Consider the following 11144-nt stretch of genomic DNA (forward strand, 5'->3'; position numbering starts at 1 on the left):
GAATAGCAAGGAGTTGCTACAGAGGTCTCTCTCGCCCGCTTTCCTCCGCAAGGCGACGATCCCGCCAAACGCAGACGGCTTTTTCTCATCGTTCGTCAGCAGAGAACCGGACCGCTAACGTCTGTAGTCGTTCTACCGTTAGCCGTGAAAAGTCTCCGTTTTCTCCATCGTCTCTTAACTCCCCCGGTGGCTTCCTCTTCTTCTTTTTTTTTTTGAAAAGCAGTATCCTCTGGTGAAAGGAAAACATCCCATCCCCGCCCCAACAAAAAAAATCTCTCCCTCCCCCCCCCACCCCAAAAAAATCTACGAGGTCCTTAACATTACTTTTATTCCCATTGGTAAAAATGTAAACATTTTGCGAGGTTGCCTTGCATGGAGGTAACTAAGAGGCCTCGTCTGAGGGCCGTGGAGTCGCTTGCAAAGGGTTCGCTTAACGCTGTGTACGGTCGGCGTCAGCGGTGCAGGGACTTCTGGGCCTCCTTCAGCAGCGTGTCAAAGTCCAATGCATCGTACTTGCTCTTGACGGGGCCCGGGCCAGCCTCGTCTGCGGGGGGGACACAAAGACACAAAAGGTCATTGCGGTGCACCGCTCGAGGACTCTGCCTTTTTTTCTTTAGGGTCACCGAGTCGGCGTTCATTACCCAGATCGATGTAGCGCTTCCTCGCCAGCCGCCTGAGGCCCGCGGGCTCGTTCTGGAAAACAGGCTCCCGTTCCCGCCAGTGCTTCTGGACGCCCGTCTGGCGGATCTTTATCACCCCGCAGCGCTCCCTGCGACCACACGGGGCAGAAAGAGAGAAAACGTTCAGATCATGAACAAGTCAATGCATATTGAATGAAAGAATAACTGGATGTACAGAAGAACTTAAACCTACAACGTTCTGTCCCTGGACTGTGCAGGGTTCATACACATTTTGACCAATGGATTTCCATGACTTTGACATGCTTTAAACCAAACTTTTGACCAAATCTTCATTACTTTTGACCACATTTCTATGACTTTTGACCAAATTTCCATGACTTTTAACCAAATCTTCATGACTTTTGACCATATTTCCATTACTTTTGACCAAATTTATATGACTTTTGACCAAATTTCCATTACTTTTGACCACATTTCTATGACTTTCGACCAACTTCTATGACTTTAAACCAAATTTTCATGACTTTTGACAAAATTTCCATGACTTTTGACCAAATCGCTATGACTTTCAACCAACTTCCTTGACTTTAAACCAAATTTCCATTTCGAAACATTGTGAAATCTGTGAGAAAACATAAAAAAGTGATAAAATGTAGTATTTAAACAAACAATAAGGATTCAAAGCATACATTTTACCTTCAGTGACACAAATGAATTAGAGCAAATAGTTTGGTTAAAAGAAAAAACACATTTATATAGATGCCTGTATGTATGCCTTTTGAAAAGCATTAATTATTTCAAACTCGGCGTGAATGAACGACATGAACACATGAATTCAACACATTTACATGACTTCTTCCAAAACTTTTGAGGTTTAATATTTTTAAGGGCTTTTCCAGGCCTGGAAATAACTCCATGTTTTCCATGACCGTAAGAACCCTTCTGTATCACATATATACACACCAGCAAATGTCCGTGCCGAAGGACAGACGTTTGCCACAAAGAGAGAGGGCACTGTTACCATATTTAGCCCCGCCCCCCATGGGGGGACGGGTGTCCTCTGTGATTGACCCGTCCTCTCTTTTTGGGGCCGAGCCCGGGGACTCAAACTCTGAGGTCAGTGTTGAATTACTGACCGTTCACACAGGTGTTTAAAACTCTGCAGTTTCACCAGCTGTCACAAGGTCAAGTTGAACTTTCCGACTACCACAATGCTTTACTCTAAACTATGAAGTCTGCATTCAAACCCCATCAAACGACAACCCCATAGCGCCCAAAAAAGAAAGAGAAAAAGTAGTTCCCGTATCCCTCCGCCCTTCAGATGGAGGAAAACCAGTTTTTTTGGTGGGGGTGGGGGGGGGAACACACACTTACTCGTTGCAGATGATAACTTTGCAGTCCTCGGGTTTGCCGAAGACCTGGAAGCGTTTCCGCAGCATGTTCTGGGTCACGCTGGTCGGCAGGTTGTGGATGTAAAACACCTGGCAGTTGTCCTGGCAACAGGGAAACCATGGCAACAGTCAGGACAAAAGGGACAAAATTCACAGACCGAGTGTCGGTGGGTCTGACGGCGCCGGCCGAAGAGCTATTGTTACGGCACGGTTTTTGGGGCGAAAACCGTTCGACCTTTAGAGGTTCGGGTGTCAGATTCATATATGTGTGTATATAAATGTTCTCTGTACCTCGTCCGACTTGGCTTTGTTCCTCTGCTCGTCGTCGTCACAGATCTCAGAGTTCTCACTGAAAACAGGGAGAGAGGAGAGGACGGTGAGTGAGATGAGGACGGACACAAGGTGAAACTCAAAATGTCAGATCGGAGGAAACGGGTGAATTGCGCCAAAAAGGCGGACTTCCTCCCGCCTGCTGCAGTACAACGTTCTTTATCATCTCTCTCTCTCTTACACCCCACCCATTTTTTTTGTTGTTGCTGCCATCGTCTTCTATGTACAGACATAAAACGACCCACTGACCTTCTTCTTCTACGCGACACAGTCGAACCCCCAACCGATCGTTTTATGGTTCGGCGTTTGATGTTCGATGCTCGACGCCATTTTGAAAGCTTTTGCCACTTTAGAAAGAAAGAGTTCGGCCCTCCGGCATTGGCACTTTTTTACTTTACCCTCGTCTAGACGGTCGGGTGACGGCGACCCCAGGCAGGAACTTCGTCGAGTGTCAGAGATTTTACCATCAATTGTAATCGATCGAATCAAGCATTCTGATTGGTTGAGAGTGAATCACGGGGTGTACTTTATTGAGCCATGAAGTACTGTACGACCTCATACGGTACGGGCCTAACAACAGCCTTGACCTGTACGTTACTGACGATACAGTACTGCCTCTCGTACCTTATTGCTTTTATGACACGGGTTGCCTGCAACGTTATAAATAGCCGCTCTTATTTTAACGCTGTGTTCTCGCCGTGTCGTCTCCTTCCCTCCTACATAATCTCCTTGACCCACATCCTTTCCTTTCTCCCGCTCTCATCGTCTCGCTCTCTCTTTCTCACCTGGAGTCTGTCTTGCTGGCGGGGGAGTCGGGGCACAGGTGGAGGATGGGCGAGGGCGAGCGGGACGCGGACGAGCGCTCCGCCTCCTCCTCCGAGACCGGGGGCGTGGCGGCCGCCGACTGGCAGCGTGACGGCGGCGTCAACGGCGCTGCCGCCGCCGCCGCCGCCGCTGCCGCTGCTGCTGATGATGATGATATCGGCACTGTGCTCTGCCGCTCAAGCTGTTCTGACGCCACCGGCCTTTCCCCGTTCCCGTCCGACACCCGATCGTCGGGTTCTTTGGGCGTGCCGCCACCGCCGGCGCCGCCGCAGCTCACGCCCTGCGCCTGCAAAATGGCGCCGAGCATGGCGGCGCTGCGCTTGCGGCTCTCCCCGAGGCTCAGCGCGCAGTAGTCGTGGTCGCCGAACGCGCTGTGGGTGTCGCCGTCGCCGGCCTGGCCCATGCGCCGCAGCTGGGCGTACAGCTCCGTCTGCTCCGGCAGCTTCCGCTGGTGGTGGCCGCGGCCCGGCCGGGACGAGCCCTTGGCGTTGGCGCTTTGGTCGCCGACGCCTGTTCCCTCGCCTCCCTTTCCTCCCTCAGCGGGTTTGAAGAGCTCATCCTCCACCGGTTTGTGAGGCGGCGTGGTGGGAGGGGTGAGACCTTTAAAAAAAAATAAAATAAGGGGCGGAGGGAAAAGATGAGCTGGATGCTAACCGCTTTCCCGCCAAAAAAAAAATAGTCCCGTTTGACCTTTTTTTACAGCTCGGCTCCAACAAACACCTGAGATAGAACGTATACATTTTTTTGTTTTTAGCTTCTGGGAGGCTCCTTTTGTTAGCTTTGCACAAAGCCCCCGTGTTCTCAGTCTTTATGCTAAGCTAAGCTAAGCTAACGCACACAGATACCAGAGCGGCATCGATCCCTCTCGTCTCCGCCGAGCGGACGCTCGGCTTCCTGCTACTCCCTGGAGATTTTGTTTCAGGCCGACGTCTTCGGAGCCGTGGCCCGTCGACATCGTGGCGAAACACAAACAAACAAACAAACAAACAGTGTTTTGTTTACCTGCCGTTCCGCACAGATCCACGCCGAGCGTCTGCTCGAAGGGCTTGGTGCTGTACTGGGACTCTCTGGTGGGGAAGAGACGAGCCGATCCGAGAAGAGAGAGACAGAGCGAGATTAAAGAGTGCTGTGTCATGTTGCAATAGGTTGTATATTATTTTCCAAAGCCATCCATTAACGTCTCCCCCGGTAAAAAGCTCCTTCCAACTCGACGTCTGCTGAATACGAATTACGTTTCTCTGTATTTCGTCTGCCATTTTCTCGGCACTCCTCGTCTCTTATCGCGGCGGCCACATGTACTCGGCCGTCTCTCTCTTCTATTCTTCTTCTGCTTTTTCTATTTCTGGCTTCGTCTAGTTTCTGTTTTGTTTTTTTATCCGGTTGCCGTAAAATAAAGAAAGAAAGAAAGAAAGAAAGAAAGGAAGCGAGCTGCCAAGTGGTTTGGCTTCAAGAGGGATATTACCCCTCGGCGGAGTGAAATGTATTTTTTTTTTTGCGACAACAAAAAAAAAATGTTTTGGTGAGCGCTTCAGAAGGCAGATTTAATTTAGAAGATGGACGGATGCCAGCCCGGGTTTTGTAAAAAAAAAGGATAAACGTGAGCTGGAGACGCTCCAGGGTTTTCGAGGCCGGAGGTTAATTTGTAAAAGCGTGGAGCTCGTGAGCGCCCGGCCAGAGGGCCTCATTCATTAGGGATTTTTTTTTGTTGTGAAAATCACTCGAGTTTGCTCGTCCTGGTTAATCTTGTTACGTTTTTTTTGAAGATATCATTACGGGGCCGTGAGATTATACGCGTCGTGACTGAAAAAACGCGCCTTTGAGTCAAATCCGGCTCGCCTTTTTTGAGGCGTTGAAGACGTTGTTTGCTTGTAAGCTACCTCGCTTCACGGCGCCTCGACATCCGTCAAAAACTTTGACGCGCCGAACTGTGAACGTGTTCATTAAGTTTCCCCCCGAGAGGCTCCGCCCCGTCCCCGTCCCCGCCGACAACAAATCCCCCAAGGGGCCAAATACGCCGCGATGGGAAGATGCTAAAAATGTCTGAATTATGAACCGCTGCCACGTTCCTCAACTGTAGGGAACAGCCCTGATTACAAATACCAGGACTTAGACACGACAGTCATGTATATTCTGCTTTAAAACAATTAATCTGGAGGGAAATAAGCTGATATTTTATGAATCTAGATGACAGCCGCGTAGAGAAATGGATCTTAAGTAACTTCTTCACAATGCAATGTCATTAAAGGTCATCTCTCCTGGCTGGAAATATGAAATATGAAGTTTAAGAAGCAGTTTTACATTTCCTCATAACGACACCACGCTGTGTTTTTCAGCAGGCGTCTATCCTCCATCTTCAACGATTTCCTTAAATAAGCACCGCCATATATTTTAGCGTAAATTAACATATATATATATATATATATAGATATAGAGAGAGATATCGCCCATTTAGATCTTTAACAAACCGCTGGTTATGAAACCTGCGGCGTCATTAGCAGCTGGATTTTCAGTATTCATGTGAGGATGCTTCTGCAGGTCTTAACATTAAGTATAAATGCAAAAAAAAAAAAGAGGGCGAACGTTTGCCGTCGCGTGGGAGGAACTCACCCCGTGGACTTCAGCGTCAGGCAGAGGCAGGCTCGCTTCTCTGCAATCAGAAGGAGAAGCCGGTTAGACGCCATGCGGAAAGAGCCTCTTGACATTCACACTCTCCTGACTGCGAGGTGGGAGGTAAGTGTGTCTGATTGTGAGTGAAACCTGATATTTGCAGCTGTAATGAGAACAAAAAAAAAAGCCGGCGTCCCTCCGCTCCATCTCACCGTTGTGGCAGCAGGGTTTGTCCTGCTCGTCGCCCGTCGTCAGCCTCGTCTCCGCCGCCGCCGCCGCCGTCGTCCCGCCTCCCGCTTGCGTCGGCAGCATTTTGATCCCGGCTCGCCCTTCCTCCCTCTCCTCCCGGTCCCTCCTCCCCTCGCCGCCGCCGCCGCCGTCCCGCGCCCGTCCAGGCCGCAGCCTCTTGGCGAAGCGGCTGGGGAAGGAGGCCAGGCGGCGCGAGCGCCGGACGGAGAAGGACCCGCCGCCGCCGCCGCCGCCGTCCTCCACCTCCGCCTCCTCGGTGGTCTGCGGCGCTTCGGAGGAGCGGCTTCTCCTCTCGCAGGAGGAAGGGGAGGAGGAGGAGGAGGAGGAGTCTTTGCGCCACTCCGGCTTCGGGGCGGCGGAGCAGGACACTCGGGCCGGCGCGGCGGAGGGAGCGCCGGCCACCCTGCCGGGGCTGAGCGAGCGGGCGTAGGGGGGGCTGTGCAGTCTGTAAGGCTTGCTCACGTCGAAGGAGCTGCTCTGCTGCAGGAGCTCGCGGAGGAGGGAGTCGGCCTTCGCCTCCCGCCGCCTCGCGAAGGGGAGCCTCCTGGGGGCGCCAGTTGAGCCCCCGCTGGTCCCGGGAGGGGCCACCAGGACCACTCTGCTGTGAGAGCCGGTGGCGGCGGCGGCGGCGGTGGACGGGCGGGCCGCCTCGGGCCTGGCCCGCGCCCGCGGGGCGTCGCGGTCCTTGCGGTCCCAGCCCTGCTGCTTGCGCATGGGGAGGCAGTAGGTGTGCATGTACGTGATCAGCTCCACCACCGAGTGCAGTTCTTTCTCCGAGCTGAACTGAGGCTTCGGCGGTTCGGCAGGGGCCGCCGCGGCGGACACGGTCGCCGCCGCCGCGCCCTCCACCTCGCTGCCGGAAGACTCCTCCTCTTCGTCCTCGTCCTCCGACTCGCTGTCCTCGTCCTCGTCTTCCTCCTCCTCCTCTTCCTCGTCCTCCTCCTCCGTGTCCGGGGCCGGAGCGTCGCCCGAGGCCCCCCGGGCCGTGGTGAGGTGGCGGTGGAGCTCGGTGCACAGGCGGCCCGCGGGGCGCACCGCTCGGGGCTTGCGCTCCTGACGGAGGTCGCTCTGAAGGGCACACACACACACACACACACACACACACACACATATGAACACCAGCGCTTTGTCTTCATAGGCAACAAACGACAACAACTACTACGGTTAAGACTTTTGTTTTTTTGTTCATGTTCTAGTAACGTAAAAGTCGGGTTACAAGCCGCTACTACCTTCGCTGGATGTTCCTGCTGTAGCCAGCTAGCGCTGCTACTAGTTTCCTACTAGCTCCCCGCTGTAGCTAGCTAGCGCTGCTACTAGTTTCCCACTAGCTCCCCACTGTAGCTAGCTAGCACTGGTGTTAGCTTCCCGCTGCTACTGCCCGCATCCCTGCTGCCCGAGCTAGCTAGAGGGGAACTAGCAGCAGCGCTAGCTGGCTACAGTGGTTAGCTAGCGGATAACTAGCGGAAGCGCTAGCTGGCTACAGCGGGGACACTTACAGAAGGTAGTAGCGGCTTTTATGGTATGTCATACGATATTATGACTTTTTGTCGGACATTTTGAAGGCATACTGAAGCTAAATGAATATGATAATTAAGACTTTGGCTTCTTTTATGATGTTTTAATGAAGAAGAAAAGAATTCTAATCGCCTGTTAACTGGAAATATCATCATCATACACGTCACCAGCGACTCAAGAGCACAAAGAAAATGATCCGGCCCAACAAAAACCAAAACACACTCATGGACACACAAGTGCATCTTCAATTTCCTGCCCCAAAAATGCAGCATTGTCAGGTTTTACGACCTGCCGAGGGATGATTCAGTGTGCAGCTGGATGAAATGCCCGATTCTATATTGCTCATTCAGAGAGAGAGAGAGAGAGAGAGAGAGAGAGAGAGAGAGAGAGAGAGAGAGAGACTATGATTCACTGTTGCCCCCTTGACCTGTCAGTCAATGCTCCCACCATCTGCCACAGCAAAGCCACACTACTCAAAAACCAAAGCTCACACACACACACACACACACACGCATCATCGGCAGCAGCTGAAGGTTGAAGAGGTTTTTAGTGTAAAATGAAAATCTTTGGACTTCGTCGTGCCGTGTTATTCCTGTTCCCGTGGAGGACGTACACCGATGATGTCAGGCCTGTCGGTTTCATCCAACACTTGTTCTTAAAAGCCGGACGCTGATGGCCGTCTTTCCTGCACCGGAGCCACTGAGCTGCCGCTTTTTTTTTTTTTTTTCTCCGGCACTTCCGCGATAATTAAACCTGTAATTAACCCTCGCCACTCAAGCTCTCCCCAAACGGCTATTGTGATGTCATTACTTCACGTGGGATTGATGCTGATGGTGCACATCTTATCTCCCAGGACTGACACACACACACACACACACACACACACACATAAGCTCCCCCTGCTCCAGTGCATCCAGCAAACATGAAAATAAGGCGGCGCCTCTCCGAGTGACCTTTTGAGTTAATCTGCAACAATTTGCCGCTGCTGCTGGAATTCAGGCGAGATTATGGTAAAAAAAAAATAATCAGTGTCGACTGATGAGAGAAACGTGAGAGAGAGAGAATCAAATTACTGCCATTCGTCTTATTGGTGATCATATTTACGGGTCTGCACATTATTTTATGTTATAATACGGGTAGATGAAATCAAGCATTCTGATTGGTTGAGAGTGTTGCACTGTATTTAAGCAATAAGGTACTGGAGGCAGTACTGTATCGTTAATAATGTACTGTTCAAGGGTGCTAGGTTGGGGGCTACAATGTTTTTGTGCTGCAAGGCAGCTATTTAAAAAGCAATAAGGTACTGGAGGCAGTACTGTATCATCAATAATGTACTGTTCAAGGATTTGCAACAGTACATTATTGACGATACAGCACTGCCTCTTGTACCTTATTGCTTAATTAGCTCACTATCTGGCAGGAGACTCAGAGAACGAGGCGTTTACCAGTGAATCCACCGCTTTGTTTGCTTCCTGTAAATCATCTGAGTCCGCCCGCTCACAGGTCCGGGCCTCACCTTGACCGGGGGTCTCGTCGTCCTCTGCAGGCTTCTGTTGTTTTGGCGATGGCCGTGGACTCTGTCTTTGTGTGCGACGGCGGCGGCGGTGGCGGCGGCGGCGGGCATGTTGGGCGGCGTCAGCAGCAGCTGCATTAGCTGCAGAGACAAAAAGGCAAGAGAACTCGATTAGTCAGGATGCAAATTTTGTGTGTGTGTGTGTGTGTGTGTGAAAATGGCGTGGAAACACAGGCGGCACATTTTTTGGGTGGTTTAATTTCACTGTTTTGCTCCTCTGATCAGGTTCAGATGTTGGCGCCTGGACAGGAAGTGGCGAGTTGACTCCGCCCCCCTCTCCCCTCTTTTGCGTTTCAATTTTCTAATCTATATTCTGTCTGCGGGTGGATGTTTCGGGGGGAGGCGGGGCCGGCGTGCAGAGGAGGCCACGAGGTCACGATACCGAACATTCATCACGCCGCCGAAGCCGACAGCGCCGCGTTCACGTTTCCCATTAGCGAGCCGGACGCCGCCGCTTCGCTCTGCGATCACGAGGAATATGACTTCTGCTCCTCGACTCGCCCTCCATCATCTTACACCATCCTACATCCTCATCCTCCATCATCTTCCTCCATCGTCATATACCTTTATCCTACATCCTCACCCTCCATCATCTTCCTACATCCTCACCCTTCATCTTCCTCCTCGCTCCTTATCCTCCATTCTTCATCATCTTCCTCCATCCTCATCATCTTACACCATCTTCCATCCTACATCCTCCATCATCTTCTTCCATCCTTAACCTCCATTCTCACCTTCTATCCTCATCCTCTATCTTCACCTTCCATCCTAACCTTCCATCCTCATCCTCTTCCTCCATCCTCACCATCCTCATCCTAACCTTCCATCCTCATCCTCTTCCTCCATCCTCATCCTCCTGTCCACTTCCTCATGCTTCTTACTTTGTACCCAAACCCTTCCTCCATCCCACCTTCCTCTCCCTCCCCTCTTTTCCCACCCATCTCCATCCTCTCTTCCTTTCCTCGCATCCTTTTTTGTGTCTTCCTGTTTTCCTCCTCGCTACCATCCCTTCTTGTTTGCCCTCCTTCATTCATTCTCTCCCTCTCTGACCTTTGACAACCATCTTCTTCTCCTCCTCCGTCTCTCCCTCCATCCACTCCTCTTGATGTTGTCCTTCCTCATCCCTCTCTACTCTCCTTCCCTCGTGAGGGCCCAGAGGAAACAGAAACAAACCCGTTTGAGGGTTTCACCTTTTGAACGGATGTCAACACGACCGCTCCTCATTCCCCGCCATCCTTTTTTATTGCTTCCCCCCCCCCCCTCCTTTTTTCTTCCTTCATCTGTCCATTCATCCATTTATTCCAGTGCCTGGCTTCATGACAGGGCTATCAGCTGATATAAATCAGCTTAGGGAGAAAATCCCCCCCCCCCCCCCACCGCTAAGCTGATGGAGCGTTCGCTCCAGAAGACGACGAAGTAGAAAATACAGATGTGAGAGGAATATAGAGGACGTAGGGGGCTTCCCAGATGATTCACAGCGCAGGGGCTCTGCACACACGGACACGCCTTCTGGCGGCCATGTTGGTGGCCGTCTTCTCTATCGGGGGGGGGGGGCGCTCGCCCGAGTGGAACAAATCCATCCCCCCCGCTGGGATTTCATACAATTATCTAGCACGAGGAGAGAAATTTTTACATGATGAATTCAATTTTTTTTTTTTTTTTTAAATCGGATAAGACAGAAACGAGCGTTCGCCGCTCTGGAGCCCACACTGCCACCAAGTGAAGATGTGATTTCATTTGTTTAAAAGGGAGAAACGCATGGGTTTGAATGGATGAAGCTCCAGATCGCAGTGTGGAAGTGAACCGTCAGTAAAAGAAAAGCCGGCATGTGTTTACTTCACTTTAAATGTACATTTTAAAAGCCGCCATGAGGACTATGAACTCCATGTTGGTGCCAGAACAACTTCAAACACTCCGTGTATCAAAGCTCGTTCCCTGTTGGCTCACATTTACAGTAAAGTCCTGTGAAACACAGCGAGGAAAGTCCTGATTTAAACTGATGAGGCCATAAAA

At 51.3% G+C, this 11144-nt stretch overlaps 1 protein-coding gene across 1 annotated transcript in view; it reads right to left on the bottom strand.

Annotated features, from left to right (window-relative positions):
• Nucleotides 1-311: 311 nt before the first annotated feature.
• Nucleotides 312-11144, bottom strand: part of ppargc1b (peroxisome proliferator-activated receptor gamma, coactivator 1 beta) — a 78209-nt gene continuing 67376 nt past the window's right edge. The window contains exons 4-12 of the mRNA XM_068571980.1: nucleotides 9075-9212; nucleotides 6007-7111; nucleotides 5795-5834; nucleotides 4190-4254; nucleotides 3148-3787; nucleotides 2324-2381; nucleotides 2016-2134; nucleotides 642-769; nucleotides 312-544 (exon numbers count right to left, since the gene is read on the bottom strand). Coding sequence (XP_068428081.1) covers nucleotides 453-544; nucleotides 642-769; nucleotides 2016-2134; nucleotides 2324-2381; nucleotides 3148-3787; nucleotides 4190-4254; nucleotides 5795-5834; nucleotides 6007-7111; nucleotides 9075-9212 — 2385 coding nt within the window. The 3' untranslated portion in view covers nucleotides 312-452. The remainder of the gene's footprint in view (nucleotides 545-641; nucleotides 770-2015; nucleotides 2135-2323; nucleotides 2382-3147; nucleotides 3788-4189; nucleotides 4255-5794; nucleotides 5835-6006; nucleotides 7112-9074; nucleotides 9213-11144) is intronic.

The sequence above is a fragment of the Clinocottus analis genome, unplaced genomic scaffold, assembly GCF_023055335.1.
Source record: "Clinocottus analis isolate CAN_PGR_092001 unplaced genomic scaffold, fCliAna1.0.p SCAF_1, whole genome shotgun sequence".
NCBI classification, from domain to species: Eukaryota; Metazoa; Chordata; class Actinopteri; order Perciformes; family Cottidae; genus Clinocottus; species Clinocottus analis.